Genomic DNA, 27,129 nt, shown 5'->3' on the forward strand with positions numbered 1-27,129 from the left:
CTCAGCGCTGCTGCAGGCGCACGATCACACACTCAGCGCTGCTGCAGGCGCACGATCACACACTCAGCGCTGCTGCAGGCGCACGATCACACACTCAGCGCTGCTGCAGGCGCACGATCACACACTCAGCGCTGCTGCAGGCGCACGATCACACACTCAGCGCTGCTGCAGGCGCACGATCACACACTCAGCGCTGCTGCAGGCGCACGATCACACACTCAGCGCTGCTGCAGGCGCACGATCACACACTCAGCGCTGCTGCAGGCGCACGATCACACACTCAGCGCTGCTGCAGGCGCACGATCACACACTCAGCGCTGCTGCAGGCGCACGATCACACACTCAGCGCTGCTGCAGGCGCACGATCACACACTCAGCGCTGCTGCAGGCGCACGATCACACACTCAGCGCTGCTGCAGGCGCACGATCACACACTCAGCGCTGCTGCAGGCGCACGATCACACACTCAGCGCTGCTGCAGGCGCACGATCACACACTCAGCGCTGCTGCAGGCGCACGATCACACACTCAGCGCTGCTGCAGGCGCACGATCACACACTCAGCGCTGCTGCAGGCGCACGATCACACACTCAGCGCTGCTGCAGGCGCACGATCACACACTCAGCGCTGCTGCAGGCGCACGATCACACACTCAGCGCTGCTGCAGGCGCACGATCACACACTCAGCGCTGCTGCAGGCGCACGATCACACACTCAGCGCTGCTGCAGGCGCACGATCACACACTCAGCGCTGCTGCAGGCGCACGATCACACACTCAGCGCTGCTGCAGGCGCACGATCACACACTCAGCGCTGCTGCAGGCGCACGATCACACACTCAGCGCTGCTGCAGGCGCACGATCACACACTCAGCGCTGCTGCAGGCGCACGATCACACACTCAGCGCTGCTGCATGCGCACGATCACACACTCAGCGCTGCTGCATGCGCACGATCACACACTCAGCGCTGCTGCATGCGCACGATCACACACTCAGCTGCTGCAAATCACAAGCGGTCCATAAACATTGCATTGTTTTTAAAAGGTGCATGGAAAGACTTTATCCCAGAGATAATCTGACTGGTGGCACAAGCATCTGACACTTTGGTACTTGTGCTCCTTGATGTTCTATAATTGCGTTAAAAATTTAGGTAATGCGCAAAGTTTGACAGTGTAAACACACCTTGCGCAGATAAATTAGTGTCTACTGCATTTTTCGCTCCACGGTCCACGAACAATAGAAAACATTTGAAAATATTCCTCCAAAAAAGACACAATGAGTGACATTGCTCATAATTATGCGTCAAAAAATAAACATCAAAAAGGGGTAAAATCATTGATAAATCTCCCCCATTGTTTCTTATTTTGTGCATTTTACCCTAGATATTCAAAGCTTTATATCCCCTTTCTGGTGCACAAGTGTCTTTATTACCAGATTTTTACTGGTGTGAACTGTACCATCCTGAAACAGTTAGTATACCAATAGAACGCACAAATGTTAGGGGATAAGGGTTACCCCATACAAAGTGTGTCCATACCCAGGCTATAAAAAAAAAAATTACCCCCTATGCAGAAGTGTGGCAGGTAAGATGTGGACTCCTATAAGTACAAATACCAAAAAAGAGAAAATGTAGCCACTACAACATTTCTAATAAAACTTACATATTTATGTCAATTAGTTAAAATCAACACAATATTATATTTTATTAAAAAGTAGGAATACATACATCACATACAAAGACGACTAAACCGGAGCCTGCATTGTCACAATATATGCAGAGAAGTAATGACAACCGCAGGGTCAGGGGTGACTCTATTCCGGACCCTGCGGTTGTCATTACTTCTCTGCACTTGCACTATTATTGGTTAGTATGGCATAATCACTGTACTCTATTTATACATGTATTTGTTATCTGCTTAGTCACTTTGGAGCCTGTGTTTCAGGCTGGACATATTTTTGGATATCAATAATAGGGAGTATAATACATGTATTAAGGTTGATTTCCCTCCTCATACCTTATGTATGGTTCTTTAAGTATAACTACTTTTTTGTGATTGCCATTTTCTTAGCATATATTGTGACAATGCAGGCTCCGGTTTAGTCATCTTTGTGTGTGATGTATGTGTTTCTACTTTTTAATAAAATATATGATGTGATTGTTTTAACTGATATAAATATGTAAGTTTTGTTAGAATTGTTTTAGTGGCTCCATTTTTTTCTTTTTTTTTTTTGGCATCCTGAAACAGTGCCTTGCTATTGTGAATTAAATTGTTCTTTAATATTTTTTTAATCATAAAAGCTTTTACATTCTTAATTTTTCACACTGATAGATATATATATATAATATTATCATGCTCCTTAACTACTAGAGAACATTGGGACTGTCGAAGACTTAAAGGGGTACTCCAGGGAACTAAAGAAAAAATGCCCCAAAGCCTCCACATTACCTTGTCTGTGTCCCCTGCGCAATTTCACAGCAATTCCTACCACTCCTGTGGCCTCTGGGACTTTTCTGTATTCGCTCCCCCCTGCTTCCCTGTAAAACTACAGCTCCTGGCATTCAGCACGGCTGAGCCCTGACTGCCGAACTACTCCTATTGGCCCATGGCTCTCCACTAAGAGAGGGGCAATGAGTATTTTGCTTCAAGACAGAGTGGATGAGAGGATGACTTATTTCTCTCACTCCCTGCAAATAAGTGACAGCTGAAACAGGGAAACTGCTCTTTATAGGTAATACAGTGGTCCCTCAACATATGATATTAATTGGTTCCAGGAGAACCATCATATGTTGAAACCATCATATGTAGAGTACATATGTCTATGTAAAAATGGTAATTGGTTCTGGGGCCTCTGAACCATTGTATGTTGAATACATATCTCTATGGGAAACTGCTAATTGGTTCTGGGATGACCATTGTATGTGGAGTGTATGGGGAGTGTTTAACAAACCAGGGTGCCTCCAGCTGTTGCACAACTACAACTCCCAGCATGCATGTACAGCCATTGACTGTCTGGGCATGCTGGGAGTTATAGTTTGGCAACAGCTGGAGGCACACTGATAGGGAAACATTGATGTATGGGGTGTATAGTGTGTATATGTATTGTATGTGATGTGTGACATCGCATACAGTACTGTACAGTTCTTTAAATACCTTCAGGGGGGACAGAATGTCCTCCATTACGATCCTGCCGACTACAGCTCTATAGGAAAGGAAGGGGAGCAGCTCATTGGATGCCTGCAGCAAGATGCTGCAAGCTATTGGCTATGGCTGCTCTGGGGGGGCGGGGCTTACACAGAGCTCACAGTGGAAGCCTGTGTGAGTTAGCAGGACAGCATGTGAGTAACAGGAGGCAGAACGGGGCACACGGGGCACATTAAACAACTATCTGTCATTTGCTGAAGTTGTCAGCGCTGTCAGATAGCTGTTTGTACGATGGCCCCGACACACAGCAGCATCATATGTCGAGGCTGCCTTCAACATACGATGGGCTCTGAGAGGCCATCATATGTTGAAATGATCATATGTCGAGGCCATCATAAGTCGAGGGATCACTGTAAATGTAATTTAGACAAATAGGTTGGGGAGAAGGAAAGGATGGGCTATGGGTTTAGTTCCCCGGAGTACCACTTTAAGGCACCAGGGCGTAAATGTATGCCATGTAGTGTTAAATGCCTATAAAGCAAGCGCAGGAGCTGTGCTTGCTTCGTAGATGGTGAGGAACGGCTACTAACGGTAGCCAGGAGCTTTCTGTTAATGATGGGCACATCGCGGCTAGCTGTCGGCTCATCAGACCCTCGCAACATGGTCACATTGGTCAGATAGCTAAAATTGCTCATTTCCCCCATAAATAATTTTTATGGTTTCGCTGTACATTTTATGGTAAAATGAAAGGTGCCATTGCAAAGAACTGGTTGCGCAAAAGATAAGCCCTCATATGGATCTGTAGATGGAAAAAGTTTGTAGATGGAAATCTTTGTAGTAGCATGCCGATGGGCACAAAAAAATTTGCAGTACTAAAGGACAATTGCAGCATTATATAACTTATCCACAGGATAGGGGATAAGTGTTTAAAGGAGATGTCCGGTACGGACTATTCCTATTCCATCCTGCCCGGGCTGCAAAAAAGGTGAAGACAAACTTTCACTTACCTTCCTACTAGAGATGAGCGAACTTACAGTAAATTCGATTCGTCACGAACTCCTCGGCTCGGCGGTTGCTGACTTTTCCTGCATAAATTAGTTCAGCTTTCCGAGTCTCCTAGGACTGTATCCACCTTTCCAGCCCACACTGCGGACATCACACTGCGCTTCAACCTATCACTGGCTGAGGCTGGACATTGCTGCAGCCGGTGATAGGCTGAAGCGCTGTGCAAGAAAAGAGAAACACTGTATAACAGTGCACACCCAAGGTATTTAACAATCAATACTCTTTATTGTACAAAAGGTTACATTTAATTACATCACACTCTAATGTAGACAAGGACATCTAAAAACATTTAAAAGACCCATAAGAGGGACACAGTACAACATGGGGAGGGGCCATGAACCCCACTCACCCCAAGTCCCGACCTGCAAGAATAGTCGAGATAACAATACTGCTTCAACAAAGTGCACAATGCGGTAAACATAAATTACTTAAAGTACACTCAGAACCATAATAAGGTATAATAAATTAGACTGCAAATTTTGGGGGGCATTATCTCCCATTACCTCTTGTAAAAATGAGAAGTTTGGGGGGGAAAAACAGCATTTTAGTGAAAAAATAATTTCATTTACACATCAGACTTTAATGTAAAGTCGTCAAACACCTGTGTGGGGTTAAGGCTCACTGTACCTCTTATGTTCCTTCAGGGGTGTAGTTTCCAAAACATTATGCCATGTGTGTTTTATTTATTTTTTTATTTTTTTGCTCTTCTGGCACCATAGTGGCTTCCTAAATGAGACAGGCCCCCCCAAAAACCATTTCAGCAAAATTCACTCTCCAAAATCCCGTTGCCGCTCCTTCCCTTCTGAGCCCTCTGGTGCACCCACGGAGCACTTTACGTCCACGTATTAGGTATTTCCTTACTAGAGAGAAATGGGGTTACAAATTCTGGGGGGGATTTCACCCCTTTTTACTCCTTGTAAAAATTCAAAAAATGGCTCTGCAAGAACATGCGAGTGTAAAAAATGAAGATTTTGAATTGTCTCCTTCATTTTGAGGCTATTCCTGTGAAACACCTAAAGGGTTAACAAAGTTTCTGAATGTCATTTTGAATACTTTGAGGGGTGCAGTTTTTATAATTGGGTAATTTTTGGGGTATTTCTAACACAAAAGCCCCTCAAATCCACTTAAAAACTGAACTGGTCCCTGAAAAATTCCGATTTTGAAATTTTCGTTAAAAATTGGAAAACTGTTGCTGAACTTTGAAGTCCTGTCTTCCAAAAGTAAAAACATGTCAACTTTATGATGCAAACATAAAGTAGACATTGTATATGTGAATCAATATATCATTTATATGGAATATCCATTTTCCTTACAAGCAGAGAGTTTCAAAGTTAGAAAAATGCTAAATTTTCATGAAATTTGAGGGTTTTTCTCCAAGAAAGGATGCAAGTAACGACAACAATTTACCACTGTGTTAAAGTAGAATGTCACGAAAAACAATCTCTGAATCAGAATAATCGGTAAAAGCATCCCAGAATTATTAATGCATAAAGTGACAGTGGTCAGAATTGCAAAAAAGGGCTCAGCCCTTAAATGGGCACTGTCACCAAACTCTTTTTTTCATAGGTTGTAGTACTTTATGTACTACGACATGGCTCTAATATACATTCATTTATTTTTTTCATTAAAACTTTTTACATTTGAAAACCAGCCACTAGGGGTCTCCCTCCTAGTGGCCGACTGCAGCCTGGCGTGACGTCACACATGAATTCGGACCGATGCTGGACGGGCATCGGTCCTAATTCATTCAGCCTGCGCTCGCTCCCTGCCTGTTAATCAGACAGGCAGGAGCGAGCGCTTTGAACTTAGAGGATGCACGCAGGCTCCCTGGCCTCGCACGCCGGCTTCAGCTCCCGGTGTGAGGTAGGACTGCACTTAATTCTCTTTATCCTTTTTCGGGGTGGGAAGCGGGTTGCGGGGAGCGGGAGGTGCGGCATGTGCGGCAGCTGTTTTCACCACAGGGTGCCTCCAGTTTCCCCACTACAACTTCCAGCATGCCCTGACAGCCAATAGATGTCAGGGCAAGTTGGGAGTTGTAGTGGTGAAACAGCTGAAGGCACACTGTATAGGTGAACGAAGGGCGGAAGTGTCGGCCCCAGCAAGCATCAGTGACGTCGAGCCTGCTGGGGAAGTCTGCCTGGTAGTGAGCACAATACCAGGCAGACAAAAAGGCCTTTTTAATATAGTAAAAAAAAAATAAAAAATTAAGGCAGTAAGGGGGTTAGGGATAGATGGGCAATAGACAGGGACAGAAAAGAAAAAAGGGTGGTGGGAGCTACACTTTAAGGTGAAAAAGGGCTCAGTCTTAAGGGGTTAACGATCTGAATTGAATTCGGGCTGATTGAGTCTCTGAGGACCCGATAGCCCGGAAAATAGGGATGATCGGAGCTGTCAGAAACAGCCCCAATCATCCTGAAGGATAGGAGTGAGGTGTCAGGGGTGACACCTCCTCCTATCCCCTGTGATTGGCCGGTCAGGACTGATCGGCGAATCGCAGGGCAGGGGCGGGGGCACTCTGCCTGCCCCTGGATGTCGGGGCAGAGCGGGGGAAAGATGGCGGCGATGGTGCGGCGCGGACCGGCGGCAGTTACCTGATAACAACACAGGGACTATGGACTAGGGACCAGGACCAGCTGCTGACAGGAGGCGGTAGGCAAGTTATGGCGGCGGTGTCAGATGCAGCTGTGAAGATCGCCGTAAAGTGATCTTCACTGCTGTATCTAGGAGTTTCAAAACTGCAACTCCCAGCATGCCCAGACAGCCTTTGGCTATCTGGGCATGCTGGAAGTTTTAGTTTTGCAACATCTGGAGGGCCATAGTTTGGAGACCACTGTCCTTCCAAATGTTGCAAAACTACAACTCTCAGCATGCCTGGACAGTCTCTGCATGCTGGTAGTTATAGTTCTGAAACATCTGGAATGGCGCTGTTTGGAGACCACGATATAGTGGTGTCCAAACTGTAGAGCTCCAGATGTCAATTAAAAGCATGCCGAGACTGTCCAAGCATGCTGGGAGTTGTAGTTCGGCAACATCTGGCCCTTCAGATGTTGCCGAACTAAAACTCCAAGAATGCCCAGACTGCCCAGGCATGCTGGTAGTCGAAGTTTTGCAACATCTGGAGGGCTACAGTTTGAAGACAATTACACAGTGGTCTCCAAACTGTTCTCCCCCTGTTGCATAACTACAACTCCCAACATGCCCTTTGGCTATCTGGGCATGCTGGGAGTTGTAGTATTGCAACAACTGGAGGCACACTGGTTGGGAAACATTGTCTGTTTCCTAACTGTTTCCCAACCAGTGTGCCTCCTGCTGTTGCTAAACTATAACTCCCAGCATGCACTGGCAGACCATGCATGCTGGGAGTTGTAGTTTTGCAACAGCTGGAGGCACATGGGTTGGGAAACACTGAGTTAGGAAACAGACTACCACATTGTTTCCGCACCACTGTTTCCTAACTCAATTTGGTAGTCTGTTACCTAACTCGGTGTTTCCCAATCCCAACCAGTGTGCCTCTAGCTGTTGCATAACTACAACTCCCAGCATGCATGGTCTGTCAGTGCATGCTGGGAGTTGTAGTTTTGTTCAGTGTACAGCAAGTTTCCCGCTTCAAGTTTAAGATGCGGCAAATTTTCCCCTGCAGCCGAAATCTCGCTGTGAACCCCCGCCCGTGTGAATGTACCCTAAAAACACTACACTAACCCTAAATAAAGAGTAAAACACTGCATACACACACACACACACACACACACACACACTCTCTGCCCCCCCCCCCCCCCCCCAATAAAAATTTTAAACGTCAGTTTTTCCAAAACAGAGCCTCCAGCTGTTGCAAAATAACAACTCCCAGTATTGCCGGACAGCCACTGACTTTCCAGCCATGTTGAAAGTTTTGCAACAGCTGGAGGTACCCTGTTGGGCGAAAACTGACGTACAGTATTTTTGGTGGAGGAGGCAAGTGTAGCGCTTTTGCATCCGGGTTCACCCCTATGAAAATCCCTAATTTAGGTCTTGCCCCATACTTTTCATTTTCATAAGAGGTAAAAGGTGAAAAAAATAAAATGTGTGACACACTTTCTCCCAAGTATGGAAATACCCCATATGTGGATGTAAAATGTGGATGGGCACACAACAAGGCTCAGGAGTGAGAGCGCCATGTCCATTTGAGGCCTAAACTGGTGATCTGCACGGGGTTGGGGGGGTTGCTGGTTACAGCGGTTCTGACAAACGCCCAAAAATTAAATGCCCACATGTGACCCCATTTTGGAAGCTACACCCTTCACTGAATGTAACAAGGGGTATAGTGAGCATTTACACTCCACAGGTGACTGACAGATTTTTGGAACATTCGTGAAAATGAAGAATGACAGTGTGCTGTGCAAATGAAAAATGACAAAGATCTGTCAAACGGCAGTGGGGTGTAAATGCTCACTTGCATCTTGTTACGTTCCTTGAGGGGTGTAGTTTCCCAAATATTATGCCATGTGGGGTGTTTTTGCTGTTCTGCCACCATGGGGGCTTCCTAAATGAGACATGCCACGCAAAAACCATTTCAGCAAAATTCGCTTTCCAAAAGCCCATTGTTGCTCCTTCCCTTCTGAACCCTCTAGTGCATCCACAGAGCACTTTAAGGAAATACCTCATATGTGGATATACTCGAGAGAAATGGTGTTTCAAATTTTGGGGGACATTTTCACCTATTACCCCTTGTGAAAATGAAAAATGTGTGGTAACATAAGCATTTTAGTGAAAAAAAATAAAATTTTTCATTTACACGTCCAACTTTATTGAAAATTCGTCAAACACCTGTGGGGTGTTAAGGCTCACTGTACCACTTGTTACGTTCCCTATAGGGTGTAGTATACCATGGTGGGGGGGGGGTTTGGTGTTCTGGCACCATAGAGGCTTCCTAAATGTGACATGCCCCGCAAGAACAGTTTCGGCAAAAATTCGCTCTACAAAATCCCATTGTCGCTCCTTCTCTTCTGAGCCCTCTAGTGCGCCCACGGTGCACTTTACATCCACATATGAGGTATTTCCTTACTCGAGAATTTGGATTACAATTATTTGGGGGGGGCTTTTTCTCCTTTTACCCCTTATAAAAATAAAAAATATGGGTCTACAAGAACATGTAGTGAAGATTTTGAATTTTCGCCTCCACTTTGCTGCTATTCCTGTGAAACACCTAAAGGGTTAACAAACTTTCTGAATGTCATTTTGAATACGTTAAGGGTGCAGTTTTCATAATGGGGTCCATCATAGGGGATTTCTAACATAAAGACCCTCATATTTACTGCTAAACTGAACTGGTCCCTGAAAAACTCAGATTTTGAAATTTACTTGGAAAATTGGAAAATTTCTGCTGAACTTTGAAGCCCTCTGATGTCTTCCAAAAGTAAAAACATGTTAACTTTATGATGCAAACATAAAGTAGACATATTGTATTTGTGAATCAATATATAATTTATTTGGGATGTCCATTTTCCTTACAAGCAAAGAGCTTCAAAGCTATAAAGATGCAAAATTTTCATATATTTCATTACATTTTGGAATTTTTCACCAAGAAATTATGTAAGTATCGACGGAAATTTACCACTAACATAAAGTAGAATATATCGCGAAAAAACTCTCGGAATCAAATTCAAGTACAAGCATCCCAGAGTTATTAATGCTTAAAGTGACAGTGGTCAGAATTGCAAAAAATGCTCGGTACCCAATGGGTTAACCAAATTAGTACGTTTAAAATTCCTCTTTTGACGACCTATAATTTGTTTTAATTTTTCCGTATAAGCGGCAGTATGAGGGCTCATTTTTTTGCGCCATCATCTGTACTTTTTTATTGATACCACATTTGCGTATAGAAAACTTTTAATTAATTTAATTTTTGGGGGGGAATATGAAGTGACAAAAAAGCAGCAGTTTTGGACTTTAAAAAAATTTAGGTTTGCGCCATTCACTGTACAGGATCATTAACATTATATTTTGATAGGACTTTTTATTTATTTTTTTACACTTTTTGGGGGTAAAATGGAAAAAAGGGACAATTTTTTACTTTTTTATTGGGGATGGGGATTTTTCACATTATTTTTTACATTCATTAATGATAGACAACAAATGCATCAGTTTTGATCTGCATCCAATTTTGCACAATTTAAGATTGGAGGTAAAATCGTGGTTGACCACGATTTTTCGTCCAGATTCTAATCTGATTGAAATCAGGATGGTTAAATCGTGATGTGAACCTAGCCTAACTTCTGTTTTACACTTTTATGTCCCCATAGGGGACTATTTATTGCAATCATTTGATTGCTAATACTGTTCAGTGCCATGTATAGGACATAGCACTGATAAGTATTAGTGACTATCTTCTGCTCTGGTCTACTCAATCACAGACCAGAGCAGAAGACCCGTGGAGACGGACGGAGGCAGGTGAGGGGACCTCCGTCCACCATTATGGATGATCTGATCCCCGCTGCAGTGCCGGGGGCAATACGATCATCCATTTTACCGACTGCATTGCCACAGATGCAGTGATCTGTATTCTTCATGACATCTGAGGGGTTAATGGCGGACCTAAGCGTGATCGCTCATTACCGGCGGGTCCCTGACTGCTGATAGCAGCTGGGACCTGCCGTGCTCGCTATCATGTACAGGAGGTTAATGTACGTTAAGTACCACCACATCAGGACGTACATTTACATCTGGCGTCGTTAAAGGGGTAGTGCAGCCAGAATGAAGTTATCTCCAATCTACAGTATAGGGGATAAGTAGCTGAACACGGGGAGTCTGACCCCTGGGGCCTCCCACAATCTCCTGAACAAGACCCCGCCACGCTCAGCCAGGAGCGCGTGTTGCCTACCTCTAAGACTGCACACGGTCCTGTTCAGGAGATTGCGGGGCCCCAGCGGTCAGACCCCCGCTGTCAGCTACGTATCCCCTATCCTACCCCTTTAAGATAGTTTTACCTTAAATTACTGCCCAACTTAGCTTCTGGGTTCTATGTGCAATATATGGAAATAGAATAGTTGATACATGGACGCTGGAAATCTGCATAGCAGTGAAGGTGCTGGTCAGTCTATTGGCTTCATTCCCACCCTTTTTATAAAAAAGATAAATAAAAAAAATGTGTGGTTTGTGTATTAACATCTTATGTCCCTTTCTTTGTGTCTTTCAGATGAAATTGTAAAAATTCTAGGAGAAGGGACTTTCGGCAGAGTGGTGGAGTGCTTGGACCATCACAGGTTTGTCATAGTGAAACAGCTTGGTAAAATGTATATGGCGAGAGCCCAATGTGTAAAATCTGAAAGGGAGCGCATGGAGGCTGCAGGGGCTCCATATTCTACAGTACAGGCCCCCTTGGGTTCCATATGTGGTGAGATCTTCTTCCCCGAAACTAATGGTTCTAAAGAAGAATACCCTCCATCCATGGGGAATGTTAATGGAATCTGACTGAAAAAAAATCCCATATGAAATCTAAAGCATAGAAGGATACAGTAGAGCTCTCATTAACTTCTATTGGTTCGAATACCTCCATATGCTTGAGCCTTTAAGCAAGCCATTTATTTTATTTATTTTTTGCTTATTTTTATTTTTTTTTAGAGGCAGCATCAAAGTTGCTCTGAAGATAATCCGTAATATAAGAAAGTACAGGGAGGCTGCCCAGCTGGAGATTAATGTACTAAAGAAAATTCAAGAACAAGACAGGGAAAATAAAAAGTAAGAACATCTTTCCCTATAGCAAATATCTGCAAAATGTGAAGTGTAAAACTGCACCTAAACCTGACCTGTTTTAATTTTCTAAACCTATATGTTTCTTGAAAATGCATGAGGGGGTTGTATAGGTCATATCTCATGGAGGTTGAAGCTTATTAAAATCAGGCTTCTTAGAACTTCAAATTCTTACAGACTTAAATGTCTTTGGTGTGAAAACTAGGGATCAACTGATATAGTTTTTTTTTTTTAGGGCCGATACCGATAATCGGTGGAGGTTAGAGCCGATAACTTATACCGATATTCCGGTATAAGTTATCGGGTAATTATCCCCCGCGACACTGCTGCTTATCATTGATTTAAAGCATGCGCTTTAAATCAATGCACTCCAGTGGCTTTTGCGGTGCCATAGGCCGCCGCCGCCACCTGCTTCTCTCCCCCTGCCTGTCCGGGGGTCCTGAGACCTATTATCCCCACCGCTCCCCCCACCGACCCGCCGCACCGCCCCGGCCCCATTGCCTCCCCCATCCCCGGTTTTATAATTACCTGTTCCCGGGGTCCACTCTACATCTGGCTCCGGTGGCATCCTCATGAACTGTCACTGTCCGCACTGGACGCAGCAGGAGCAAGAAGTAGCGTGGGCCCCGGGAACAGGTAATTATAAAACCGGGGATGGGGGAGGCGATGCGGCAGTGGGGGGGGGGGGGGGGGTGCGGAGGCGGGGCATTATCGGCAAGGTAATTACTGATAATGCCCAAAATTGTGATTATCCGCCAATAATATCGGCCATACTGATAATCGGTCGATCCCTAGTGAAAATCCCTTTATAACAAATCCACTAGTATGGTGAGAACTGCTGACATCCTTTTCAATCCCTCCATTCAGTCTGTGTTGATGTAGCAGCTATAAGATCTGTGACTGCTCCTTTTCACCTAAGTAATATACAAGCTGGAATTCAGTTGGTGTACATGCATTTAGGGACCATAATTATTACTACTATCTTCATGTTTTTTGAAAAGAAAGGCCTGACTCCCATCCTTGACTGTAAATTAAAGGGAAATTCCTCAGTTTCATACTGTTAGCTTGATCGGATGTGTTATGCCTTGCCCCTCTAATCGGTGTATTTTTGTCCCTAGCATGTGTGTAATGATGTGGGATTCATTTGAGTACCATGGACATGCTTGCATAGTTTTTGAGCTGCTTGGAAAAAGCACTTTTGATTTCCAAAAGGAGAACAATTACCTTCCATACCCACTCAAGCAAGTTCAGCACATGGCCTTCCAGCTGTTTCATGCAATAAAGTGTAAGTTACCTATAATTCACATTTAGTTTGTGTTCGTGTACTAATTTCTACACATGACATTTGGGCAATTTTGTACATTGTGTAGAGTTATCAGTCAGGTTTTAGTATTCAGGGACTGTTAAAAGGGTACTCCGAAGCTAAGATATCTTATCCCCTATCCAAAGGATAGGGGATAAGATGCCTGAACGCGGGGGTCCCGCCGCTGGGGACCCTCGTGATCTTCCACTCCGCACCCATTAGAATCAGCCCCCGGAGCGTGCTCTCTCCAGGTCTGATTACTGGCGATCACGGGGACGGAGCATAGTGATGTCATGGCTCCGCCCCCATGTGACATCACGCTCCGCCCCTTCAATGCAAGCCTATAGAGCACGCTCCGGGGGCTGATTCTAACTATCTCAGACCAGAGCAGAAGACCCCGGGAGACGGCCAAAGCCAGGTGAGGGGACCTCCGGCCGTCATGCTGGATGATCGGATCCCCGCTGCAGCGCTACTGGCGATCCGATCATCCATTCAAAGTACCGCACTGCCGCAGATGCTGTGATCTGTATTGATCACGGTATCTGAGAGGTTAATGGCAGATATCTGCGCGATCGCGGATGTCCACCATTACCGGCAGGTCCCTGGCTGCTGATAGCAGCCGGGACCTGCCGGGCATGACGCGAGCACTGCTCTGGTGCTCGCGATCATGGCGGCACGTAAATGTACGTCATGCTGCGCTAAGTACCACGTCACCATGACGTACATTTACGTCCATTGTCGTTAAGGGGTTAAGAACATCCATTTAGGGACTGTTTAGAAAAACAAAAGCAGTAAAGATTTAAAATGTTACTAAATCCCTAGTCTCAACCAGTAATAACCAGTGGGGTGAGTTCTTTTCTGCTAAATTGAATCCTACTAGTGCTGTAAAAGCCTGGGTAGGGAGCGTGACCATATATGTAAATCAGCCCAGTAATCACAAGGGTTTCTTGCAGTGCCATCTACATTCATATACAGTATTACTTTTAAAATAAATGTATCACCAATATACATTTTGGATTTTTATTTTACTGATCAGAGCCGGATACTGAACCATGTTTTCTAACCTGATTTTATTTTCTGATTTTTTTTTTTTTTTTTTTAAATGGTTTAAATTTTTAATTGTATTTTTGATTTTTTACAGACCGTATTCACTAGAATAGTAGAGGTGTCTGGGCATTCTCTGCTCTGTGCAGAGATCATTACACAGGAACTGGAGGCTGAGCTTTAAAGGGGTTGTGCGCTGCCCTAATTTTCGGAGCACCGCTCACAGCGTCTGGAAGTTCATTACTCCGAATGCTGTGTACGGGCTTCTGTGTTCGCGGCCGCCGGGCATGACGTCACGCCTGGCCCCTCGCGACGTCTCTCCCGCCCCCTCATGACGTCACGCCCGCCCCCTCTACCAAAGTCTATGACAGCGGTCACGCCCCCTTCCCATAGACTTTCGTTGAGGGGGCGGGCGAGACGTCGCAAGCGGCTGGGCGTGACGTCACGCCCGGCGACCGCGAACACGGAAGCCCGCACACAGCGTTCGGAGTAATGAACTTCCGGACGCTGTGAGCAGAGCTCCGAAAGTCAGGGCAGCGCACAACCCCTTTAAGAATCATTCATTATGAAAAGATGTCTTTTTTTTCTTTTCACTGTTCTATTGCCAGTGTGATAATAGGGAGGATAATAGGTTTAGGTCAGAATGAAAACTGCAAGCTTTCAGGATTATTTTATAATATAGATGTAAAATTAGAAAAACATTGCCAGAAACACTTGAAAAATATGGTTAGCATAAAAACTTTATTTAAACAATACTTACTTTTATGATGACACATTCTTTAAGCACACTTGAGACAATTGTCATTGTTTATCCAAACCTTTCAGCAAGTAGGTCAAAATAGGCCCTTTATTTTCATATCCCCCTCAATTTACCTTTTTTAGCGGCCACCCACCCAAACGAGAACCCTAATCATGCTTTCATTGATGTTTTCCTTGGTCTTTCTAGTAACCCATAGTATCTGTAATTATCTTAGAACTCTCTTTGTAGCTTTTGACACAGTCATACATCTTATTTTTCAGTTCTGCATGACAACAAATTGACGCACACAGATTTAAAACCTGAGAATATTCTCTTTGTGAATTCTGATTGTAACATTTCCTACAATAAAGCAAAGGTGAGTTGACAACATATCTTGCCTAAAAGTGGTAATTTTAAATTAGATAAGTCAGCCAAACCTTGCCAGTCTCTGCAGGATCTGTATATGATCATTTGGATGGATCTTTGCTCCTCATCGCTACATCCACCCTTGGTGAAGGTCTTTCCACATAGAGCTCTCCCCTAAATCCACAAATAGCTCAGCCAAAACAGAGGTTGCATGCATGCTATTCTTAAAAGTTTAGATGAGAAGGTCACAGTATACTTGATAGATCTATAATAATTTTTTCTATAATACTGTAAAGGCTTGTGTTACCTGTATATGGTATGGTTTTACAAGGACTCATGTTTTAGTATAAGTGAATATAAATTGACTGTAATTGTCAGAATGCTGGCATTTGACAGCATAATCTAACAGGCTGCACTTCTGTCCTGTCAAAAATCAGTATTCAGGAGCAAGTGCTGTTAGCGTGTTGAGCGCCCTTCTCTTGTGATACATTTTGTAAGACAGTTATGTGTTTTCACATCTTTTTATTCTCTGTGTAATGACAGAACTGTGAAGAAAAATGTGTAAAGAATTCCAGTATCCGTGTTGTAGATTTTGGCAGTGCTACCTTTGACCATGAATATCATAGCACCATTGTTGCCACTCGTCACTATCGCCCCCCAGAGGTTATTTTGGGTGAGTTAATTTCTTATGTATTCTAAAACTGCTCATATGAAGGTTTAGCTCCTTGACCCCTTAAGGACTCAGCCCATTTGGCCCTTAAGGACTCAGACAATTTTATTTTTGCGTTTTCATTTTTTCCTCCTTGCCTTCTAAAAATCATTACTTTTTTATTTTCATCCACAGACTAGTGAGGGCTTGTTTTTTGTGTGACCAGTTGTCCTTTGTAATGACATCACTCCTTTTACCATAAAATGTATGGCGCAACTCAAAAAATACTGTGTGGGAAAATTGATAAGAAAACCACAATTTTGCTAATTTTTGAAGGTTTCATTTTCATGCTGTACACTTTACGGTAAAATAGACATGTTTTCTTTATTCTGTGGGTCAATACGATGAAAATGATACCCATGATTACATACACTATTATACCGCTTAAAATAAATCGCAAACTTTTTAACCAAATTAGTGTATTTAACATCACTCTATTTTGCTGACCTATAACTTTTTTTTCATTTTTCCATATAAGCAGCAGTATGAGGGCTCATTTTTTGCGTTGTGATCTGTAATTTTTAGAGGTAGTCAAAATAGGGCAATTTTAGACGTACTTATTTTGGGGGAAAAAGTTTGAGATTTTTTAAAAGCAGTGCAATAATATCAGGGGTGTGGAAATTTAAAAAAAAATCTACTTGTCCAAGGGACTAAAGCGGAACACAATCTACTTGTCCCTCAAGAAAATCCACTTGTCCTGGTAGATAAAATAATTTCCACCAAAATAGTACGATTCCCCCCACTAGACCACCAGGGATGGTTAGAAGATCCTTTAGACATTGCTGTCAACTTAGACAGCGCTGATCTAATGGTTTAATAGCGGCCACAGCGATCGCAGCATGCCAGGCTATTAGCGGCCGGAGAGCTGTAGCTCCTCTTACACCCGAGGCAACCACAGAAAAGTCTAGATATAACTTTTTTTATCACCATTAAAAAATTTCTAATATGATATGACCAAAAATGAACAATTCTGGAAATTTTTTTTTACATTTACACCATTCACCGTACTGTTTAATTAACATTATATTTTAATAGTCTGAACATTTCCACATGCAGCGATACCACTTAAGTTTATTTTTTTACATTATTTATATTTAAAGAAAATTGGAAACTTTTATTAGGAAAGGGGCTTATTCACATATATACGCACTTTTTAAAATATTTTAATCACTATTTTTCAGTCTCAATAGGGACTTATGTGTTACTGGGATGTGTTCTGCTTCTCCAGTTTATGTGCTGCATTTTGTGTCAGAAAATGCTGGAAGTTGCATTTAGTTAGTAGATAACTACAACTCCCAGCATGCCCTGATGCAGCCTATGGCTCTGTGGGTGTTGCAGCATGTTGCACTGTATAGTATTACAGTTAATGTTATTGTGTAACATGCTGGGAGTTGTAGTTTTGGTTTGTGTCAGCTGCAGAGCCATAGTCTGTCAGGGAATACTGGGAATTGCAGTTAGTAACTACAACTCCCAGCATGCCCTGATGCAGCCTATAGCTCTGCAGCTGACCCGAACCAAAACTACAACTCCCAGCATGTTACACTTTAGTTCTACAGTTTAGGTTATGGTGCAACATGCTGGGAGTTGTAGTTTTGGTTCTGGCGTGTTTGCGTTCATCCGTGGGGCTCTTGGTTGGCGGGTGAGTATGAAGGGGGCGGGATTCTGGGGGGTGCAATATAATGTGGGTGGCCAGAAACCACTAAAAATAAATAAAATTAGATGGCACAACGGGCGGCAGTGCCCCCCCCCACATCATACATTACATACACACGTCATACATACTCTCACACTATACATATACACACACATCATACATACACCGCTTCCCACCCCACATCATACATCACATACATACACACATCACACAGACAGACATCATACACACATCATACATTACATAAACATCACACTTAGACATCATACACACAGTATACATTACATAATCACACACAGACATCATACACACATTATCCATTACATACACATCACACAGACATCACACATTATCCATTACATACACATCACACAGACATCACACATTATCCATTACATACACATCACACACACATCACACATTATACATTACATACACATCACACACAGACATCACACATTATACATTACATACACATCACACATTATACATTACATACACATCACACACAGACATCACACATTATCCATTACATACACATCACACACAGACATCACACATTATACATTACATACACATCACACACAGACATCACACATTATACATTACATACACATCACACATTATACATTACATACACATCACACACAGACATCACACATTATCCATTACATACACATCACACACAGACATCACACATTACATACACATCACACATACACTCACACCCTACATATACAACCACCCTTCCTTTTGCCGCTGCCTGTATTCTCTGCCTCCTCACCTGAGCCGCCATGAGTGGACATCAGAGCTGTAGTCCCGGCCGGTGTGAGGTTACATGGGTTTGAAAATCTCCCCTCACACCGGACGTCCTCTCCTCTCTCCCCCCTGCTCTGTTTTCTCTGTGCAAACATGCAACCTCCCCGTGGTGGATTAGGTCCTGTGGAGACAGGGCAGGGGGAGGGATAGAGCTGTGTGTGGGGGAGGGGAGGAGCGGTGTGCCGAGCTGTGGACATCCTTTCTCTCCCCGTCTTCTTGTGTTATGTGTAGCTGCGTCCTCCATCCTCCGGGAGGGGAGATAAGGGGGCGTGGCCCAATTATGTAATGCGAACGTGCGACCTAGGGCTCTGCGGTCAGCTGGGGGCCTCCGCCCCCTCCATACACTCTGAGCGCCAGTGTGAGGTGTAGACTTCCATCCGCTCCTGCGCCTCACACCGGCAGTAAAGAAAAATAAGGGGGAAGTCGGTCTGTCCCTGCTAGCCCGATACAGGGCTAAATCTATAAACAATTCACCTGCCCGGTGCCCAAAACTACTTGTCCCGGGCGTCGGGCGATAGAATTTCCACATCCCTGAATATAAAGTATGTAATCATGAGTATCATTTTAATCATATTGACCCACAAAATAAAGAAAACATGTCATTTTCACCATAAAGTGTACAGCCTGAAAACGTTTTAGGGTAAAATGAGTGATGTCATTACAAAGTACAATTGGTCACACAAAAATCAAGCCCTCATATGGGTCTGTGAATGGAAATAGAAGAGCTATGGATTTTAGAAGGGGAGGAGGAAAAACTAAAATGGGCTATGTCCTTAAGGGGTTAAGCAAACTCCAAACCCCACACCTGGAGAAAAAAAACAGGTTGGGGTGCAAGACCCCCTATAATAGTGCACCCTCCCTATTAAAACGTACCTTTTATTTACCACTTAAGGACCTAGGGCGTATGGATACGCCTTGACGTCCTGGTACTTAAGGACCCAGGGCGTATCCATACGCCCGTGGGAATTTCGGTCCCCATCGCGCGCCGGGCGGGGACCGGACCGTGGTGACTGCTGATATCTATCGGCAGGCACCCCGCGCAAATGCCCAGGGGGGGGGGGGGATAGGGGTCGTCGTCATCAGACTACAACTCCTAGCATGCCCACATAGCTGTTTGCTGTCTGGGCATGCTGGGATTTGTAGTTTTGCAACATCTGTAGGTCCACAGTTTGGAGATCACTGTGCAGCGGTCTATAATCTGTAGCCCTCCAGATGTTGCAAAACTGCGAATCCCAGCATGCCCAGACAGCAAACAGCTGTCTCGGCATGCTGGGAGTTGTAGTTGCGTACCTCCAGCTGTTACAGAACTACATCTACCAGCATGCCCTTCGGTGATCAGTACATGTTGGGAGTTGTAGATTTGCAACAGCTGGAGGCACACTGGTTGGAAAATACGGAGTTAGGTAACAGAACCTAACTGAAGGTTTTCCAACCAGTGTGCCTCCAGCTGTTGCAAAAGTACAACTCCCAGCATGCACGGTCTTAGTAATGCTGGGAGTTGTAGTTTTAAAACAGCTGGAGGTTTGTACAGGGTACATTCACATGGGCAGGTTTACAGTAAGCTTCCTGCTTAAAGTTTAGGCTGCGGCAAATTTTTCGCCACAGCGCAAACTCCTAGCGGGAAACTCGCCGTAACACGCCAGTGCGAATGTACCCTGAAAACACTACACTAACACAAAATAAAGGGTAAAATACAACATATACACCCCCGTCTTGTATGACAGTGTTTCCAAAATGGAGCCTCCAGCTGTTGCAAAACAACAACTCCCAGCATTTCTGGACAGCCACTGACTGTCCAGGCATGCTGGGAGTTTGCCAAACAGGGAGCCTCCAGCTGTTGCTAATCACTGGTGTAGAATACCCCTAGATCCACCCCTATGCAATCCCTAATTTAGTCCTCAAATGCGCATGGTGCTCTCTCACTTCGGAGCCCTGTCGTATTTCAAGGAAACAGTTTAGGGACACATATGGGGTATTTCCGTTCTCGGGAGAAATTGCACTACAAATTTTGGGGGTCTTTTTCTCCTTTTACCCCTTATGAAAAGGAAAAGTTGGGGACAACACCAGCCTGTTAGTGTAAAAAAAAAAAAAAAAAAAAAAAATTGCTCTAACAGGCTGGTGTTGTCCCATACTTTTTATTTTCACAAGAGGTAACGTCACGTCATCAGGGGTGAATGAGGCTTATGGCCTCATGAGCCTCATTCACCCCTGATGACGTGACTGTTGTCACAAAACATGTAGGGGAGGCTGTGCATTTAAGTTTTAACTACAGCAATATACACACCCCAATCCCTGTAGCACTGCAGGCGCAGGGTGATTACATACACTCAAATGGGAGCAGGTGCACATTCATAATAGGGTGACTTTGCTGGTGTTTTTAACTTTTTCTTTTTGGTTCCCCATCAGTTTTATGATACAATATTAATAAAAGCTAAGTTTTAATAGGGAGGGTGCCCTATTATTGGGGTCTTGCACCCAGCCTGTTTTTTTTCTCCAGGTGTGGGGTTTCGAGTTTGTTTATATTAACCCCAGCACCTCTCCGGGGGAATTTGTTTCTATATACTTAAAGGGTTAAGAGCACTTTTCTATTTAGAGATCCATATAGGGGATTGTTTTTTTGCGGGACCAATTGTACTTTGTAATGACTCCTTTCATTTTACCTTAAAACAAAGAAAATTGTGTGTTTGGGGGCAGGGCAGGACCAGTCTATCGGGACCACCGCAAAAAAATCACAGGGTCCTAATCAGCTTACAGCACAGATGGAGGGATCTTGCCTCAGCAGCCTATGTTTTTGCTTATACGGGGCTGTACTAGGGGTCAGAAGAGGACAAGTTTTAAGCGTACTGATTTTCGTACAAAAGGTTTTGGGATTTTTTTTTGTACTAGTTAGAAACTGGGTATCCTTGTAATTGTATGGAACTACAGATTAAAGATATTGGCCCAGATTTATCAAACTGTGTGAAAGAAAAAGTGGAGAGATTTTTCCATAGCAACCAATCACAGCTCAGCTAACGAGCTCTGGTAAAGTTAAACCTGAGCTCTGATTGGTTGTTGTGGGAAAATCACTCCCCTTTTTCTCAGTTTGATAAATCTGGGTCATTGTGTCATTTTGCTGGAAAGGGCACTGTGTAGAAGTTACAGTCCTTTGCGATTTTGCCCTGCAAATAAATAAATTATATAATTTTCTTTTTATATATAAATGTGTGTATATAATATAATTTTTAGTGTGTATATTTATAATAGAAGCATATGTACATTAACTTGCAGAGTTAGGCTGGGCTCAGCCTTGTGATGTGTGGAGCTTGGGATGCATCCTGTTTGAGTACTACACTGGATCCACTCTCTTCCAGGTAAGATTTGGCAGGCTGGCATGTGTCCATAGCAAGCTTTGGGAGCAATCTTGTCTTTCCATAATTACAAATCTATCTGTGGTATACTCAGATACAATACATTGTAAAAATACACATCAGATGTACTGTAACTAAGAAATAAACAATCCTCACCCCAGCCACCCACCTCCCTCAAAAAAAAAAAAAAACCTCCACAAGCCAAAAAAGTCATAAATAGTACAGTGCAGTCATACAGCAGGATGACAGGAGCCTGAACCGAGCCCTTATTATTCTGCGCGCGCTTCCTGTATTTTGTCTCTGCACAGGCACACACAGGAAATGGCTGCAGGGTCAGGACAGCATTTTTTCACCCCAAAATATACAAATTTTTATGTAACAAATGTATTTCACAAATATACATATAATGGTATCTACATTATATAAAAAAAATTTACAAATCACTTTAATCTGCAATTTGGATCATGGCTGGTGGATATATATAATGCATCATCATTTTTCTTTGACCAGACGCATGATAACCGAGAACACTTGGTAATGATGGAGAAAATTCTTGGACCGTTACCTCGCCGCATGGTATACAAAACAAAGTAAGAAGCTGGCACAATACTTATTACTTCACACAAGACTGTGTTTGTATACAGCCCTCTATTACACCATTGTACTTTCACAAATGTAGCTTGTTAATGACCGGGGATTAGAGTGGGCTCATAAGCCGAATGCACTCCATAGGCAATGAAGACAGATTGTATATTACAGCTGACACCTGCCTGCAAATGCTAACATTGGACTTCAGTTGAATGATCAAAAAGTCTGATCTACCCCAAAATAGTAACAATAAAAAACTACAGATCACAGCATAAAAAATGAGCCATCACACATCTCCGTAGATCAAAAAAAAATAGTCAGAATGTGGTGATTCAAAGCTTTTTATAATTTTTTAAAATTAGTAAAACTTTACCTAATTTTTATAATTTTTGTCACTGTAATTGTACTGACCTGCAAAATAAGTTGCAGAATTGTGTTGGGGGAGGAGGGGTGGATGTGTTCAATTTCAGTAAACAAATACAATGAATTTCATGAGGCTCTGTAGATGGAGAAAAAAAGTGACCTCGAGGATCTTAGATGGAGATGCGTTACAGACTGTTGGGGGAAGGGGTTAAGTCAACAAATAAAAATTTTACTAATTCTAAACTAAGTAGAGTATTTTATTTTTTATTTTTTCTGTTCTCTCTTAAAAGAAAACAGAAATACTTCCAAAATGGATCATTAGTCTGGGATGAGACATCTGCAGATGGTCGATATGTCAATAAAAACTGCCATCCATTGAAGGTAAGTTGTTGTCTAATTTTGTTGTATGTCAGGACAGCAATGCTTATGATCATTTGATTAGTTTGGGCAGCAAAAAAAGTGTAAATACAGTTCTGTATTGACTGCATCATGGCAGAATATTTCTACTACAATTAAGGGGAATATATGGGATGACATTTGAAGCCTAGATGTCAAGATACACAGTGGTCACTCAACATATGATGGTAATCCGTTCCAAATGAACCATCGTGTGTTGAGGGATCCGTGCAATGTAAAGTATAGGAAGTTATACTCACCTGTCCCTGCCGCTCCGGACCGTCACCACTGCCTGGATGTCGCCCTCCATCGCTGTCCCTGGGGTGTTCCCGCCGCTCCGGACCGCCTCTGCTGCCCGGGATCGTCGCTCTTCATTGCCGTCATCACGTCACTCCTATTGGATGACGGGACGGTGTGCGCGGTGATGTGATGACGACGGAGAGCGACGGCCATGCAGAGGATCCTGAAGAGCACTGTCCGGAGTGCCGGGGACAGGTGAGTGATCATCACCGGACCACACGGAGCATCTTAAACAGCTATCCGGTGGCAGCTGAAGAAGTCTGCGCTGCCGGATAGCCGTTTATGCGATGGCCCCGACATACAAAAGCATCGTATGTTGATGCTGCCTTCAACATAAAATTTCCTCTGAGAGGCAATCGTACGTAGAAATTATCGTATGTCGGGGCCATCGTAGGTCGGGGGATCACTGTAGCATTGTTTTTTTTTTTTGCCTTTATTGTTTTCTGAACATTTACTGGTTCCTTTTCTTAGACATACAAGAAAGAGGATTCTTCTGAGCATGCTGAGTTTTTTGACCTGCTCCAGCGGATGTTGGAGTATAGTCCCACTCTGAGGATTACGCTGGACGAGGCCCTTAGACACCCTTTTTTCAGCAGACTGACTCCTGAAGAAAGAAAACTAGGTAGCAGGACATCCAGAGACCTTAGCCGATAATGATATCCTGATCCTTAGTCACTTTCTATTCTTCAAAGCATTACATTTTACAAATATATTGAAAAACTTTTTACTGCTCAGGCACCGTTTTTCTTCAACAAACATGAAGAATCCAGGAAATTGGACCAGTCATTTCCTGCTCCTCAAAGCATTTTAATATTAAACTTTACTAAATCTGAACAGGTGTTATATCTTTTAAGGTATTGCCTATTAGGCAGGCTTCCAAGTGAACCATGAGCCCTCAAAAAGAACTGCTGAAATATCATCATAGCACTGTTTTTCAATATTGCGATGAAATAAAAACTGTATGGTGAGGACTGTGCAAAGTACCTGATATAGCACATGCTGAAATCTTCTGTATATATGTACATTTGTAAACTCAGGGATATATAGGGAACATGTTTATCAGCAATGGAGTGACTTCACTTTTGTATGAAAGCCCACTGTTGCATGTGTGACAGGTATTTGGAGCTGTCTTACTATTTTTGTAATTGTACTGCCTGATATAAATAAACTTTGAAAATATAGTTTTTTTTATTTAAAAATCCAAATGAAACTGCTAAACTTGTGCATCTAGTTTAAAAAAAACATATTCAAAGTCCACCCTAAATAGTTTTTCTGTGGACGTATATATTGTTCCTGAAAAACTATGTAGGAAAACATTTTTTTTTTTTTATCAACTGGTGCCAGAAAGTTCTTTTGTCTGACCACGGTGCTCTCTGCTGACACATCTGTCCATTTTAGGAACTGTCCAGAGCTGGAGAAAATCCCGATAGCAAACCTCTCCTGCTCTGGACAGTTCCTAAAATGAAGAGGTGTCAGCAGAGAGCTCTGTGGTTAGACAGAAAAGAAATTCAAAAAGAAAATAACTTCCTGTGGAGTATACAGCAGCTGATAAGTACTGGAAGGATTAAGAGTTTTAAAAGTAAGTAATTTACAAATCTGTTTAACTTTCTGGCGCCAGTTTAAAAAAAAAAAAAAAAAGTTTTCCACCGGAGTGCCCCTTTAACCCTTCAAAGACACATTTAATATTGGCCTTGAGGACATGGACAATTTTCATTTCTCTATCGGCTCCATTGGGGGACACAGACAGTAAGTGTATCTTGCTGTCTCTAGGAGGTGTGACACTATGGTAACAAAAAAAGTCAGCTCCTCCCAGCAGGATATACCCGCCTTCAGGCTCTGAGCTAGTCAGTTTAAGCTTAGTGTCTGATGAGGTGGACATGGGCTGGATTCTCCAGTCCAGGTCTTCTGTTTATTTTCCTAGGATAGGGACGTGTTAGTTTTTTATTCCATTTTCTTTTCCGTTTTCAGGTGGGGACTAAGGGACTGCGGTTCCCTGTTTCCCCATTGTGAGTGAGGGGGCACAGACATTGCGTATATGCGCTGTTAACCCCCCCCCTCGCCAACGGTCAGCGCCTGGGTGGTACCTCATGGGTCCGGGTCCCCCTATGTCTCCGCTCGCCTTGCTCGCGCATAGCAGCTAGACGTGATGCGGGAACCATAAGCTGGCTGAAGACTTCACTGTAGACTCTATTAGGTAAGTTCTTCTGACTGAGGTAAGTACTTTCCCCTTTTTTCTCCATAGGTATGGACTCGCAATTTCTGGAGACCCCCTGTTTTTGGCCCACCTTCAGTTTTATGGGGCTGCATTTTACAGGGGCTGATTCTTTTTATTGGGGGAGCAGTGGCAACTAAGGGGGCATATATTACAGGGCACTTTACTTCTGGGGGCACTTTATTTTACTAGGTGTGTGTGTGAGTGCTTGGTGCAATACTTCAGCGCCTTATATGCGGCTGTCGCCGCGGCGCTGTTCGGGCCGGGCGCTTCCTGCGCCAGCTTACTTTCGTTTTCCCTCAGCGCCTTATCCGCGGCTTACAGCCATGGCGCTGCTTCGAGCCGGGCGCTTCTGCGCCGGCTTACTTTCACTTTCGCCGCCCATGTCGGCCGGCGTTTAGGCCGCCCGCTCTGTTCCCCAGAGCGCTATGCGGACTGGACATGGCGCTCGGGACAAGGAGCGGGCGCCATTACAGGCCTTCTCGGCCGGTCTTAGCTCCGCCCACAGGGCTGGGAGCTTCCAGGGGCGGGAAGCAGCCCCGAATCAGCACCGTGGGTGCCATTTTCACTACGTTGGGGGGGGTGCCTTATTTCGGGCACGGCCCTCCCTTTCTATTGGCTGGTCTTTTTCAGTCTCCTTAGCTGCATGGAGTGATTTCTCACTGCAGCTGACAGGGGACACAGACCAGGGTGAGAAGGCTAGTCCCTCTCTCCATCTCTTTTTTCCACCATTATGTCCGCTCCCAGAGCGCTAGTCAGAATCCTGGAACATCAGTAACTTATGTTGTAGCACTGTAATACAAGATGTCTGGCTCTGCTGAACCCCCTTGCCCTGCCTGCTCCACTGCTCCCCCAGACCCCCTGGTACCCCCTGATGCCCTTTCGGTCCCGGTGGGTTCAGCCGCTCACCACCCTGACCCAGTATATGGCTGACTTGACCCAAGTCTCCCGTTCAGTGGCTGAGGCCTTCCGAGTAGTGGTGTCCGCCCTGAAGGGGTCTTCCCTGCGCGGGACCTCTGAGAGGGCCCCGCTCCTCGTTCATGCTTCACGCTCTTACAAGCGTAATAGGGGTGCCTCGTCTGACTCTTCAATTGAGTTTTCAGATAGGCTCTTCCCTTCTTCCCATCTTCAAGTATAAAGGGCAGTTACTTAGTGCCAGGGATGTGCATATAAAACTTAGCTTTTAATTTATCAAAATACTAATAAAAAAGATATAACAGTGTTTAGTGATGTATATATATTTGTTAGATCACTAGTATCATTGGTCTACACTGGCCTCTGCAGGGCCCAGCCAGTCCAGTGCAACCAATCACCCTAGGCGGCACATGCACACCACAAGGTGATAATAGTTTTAA

The 27,129-nt window shown here is 43.9% G+C and overlaps 1 protein-coding gene across 2 annotated transcripts in view; it reads left to right on the forward strand.

Annotated features, from left to right (window-relative positions):
* Window positions 1–24,738, forward strand: part of CLK3 (CDC like kinase 3) — a 69,849-nt gene extending 45,111 nt beyond the window's left edge. For both annotated transcript variants that reach the window (XM_056572669.1, XM_056572671.1), the window contains 9 exons: window positions 11,381–11,447; window positions 11,806–11,922; window positions 13,053–13,219; window positions 15,302–15,396; window positions 15,930–16,059; window positions 21,836–21,918; window positions 22,426–22,505; window positions 23,157–23,247; window positions 24,034–24,738. In XM_056572669.1, coding sequence (XP_056428644.1) covers window positions 11,381–11,447; window positions 11,806–11,922; window positions 13,053–13,219; window positions 15,302–15,396; window positions 15,930–16,059; window positions 21,836–21,918; window positions 22,426–22,505; window positions 23,157–23,247; window positions 24,034–24,216 — 1,013 coding nt within the window. In that variant the 3' untranslated portion in view covers window positions 24,217–24,738. The remainder of the gene's footprint in view (window positions 1–11,380; window positions 11,448–11,805; window positions 11,923–13,052; window positions 13,220–15,301; window positions 15,397–15,929; window positions 16,060–21,835; window positions 21,919–22,425; window positions 22,506–23,156; window positions 23,248–24,033) is intronic.
* The last annotated feature ends 2,391 nt before the right edge of the window (window positions 24,739–27,129 follow it).

The sequence above is a fragment of the Hyla sarda genome, chromosome 4, assembly GCF_029499605.1.
Source record: "Hyla sarda isolate aHylSar1 chromosome 4, aHylSar1.hap1, whole genome shotgun sequence".
In the NCBI taxonomy this organism is placed as follows: Eukaryota; Metazoa; Chordata; class Amphibia; order Anura; family Hylidae; genus Hyla; species Hyla sarda.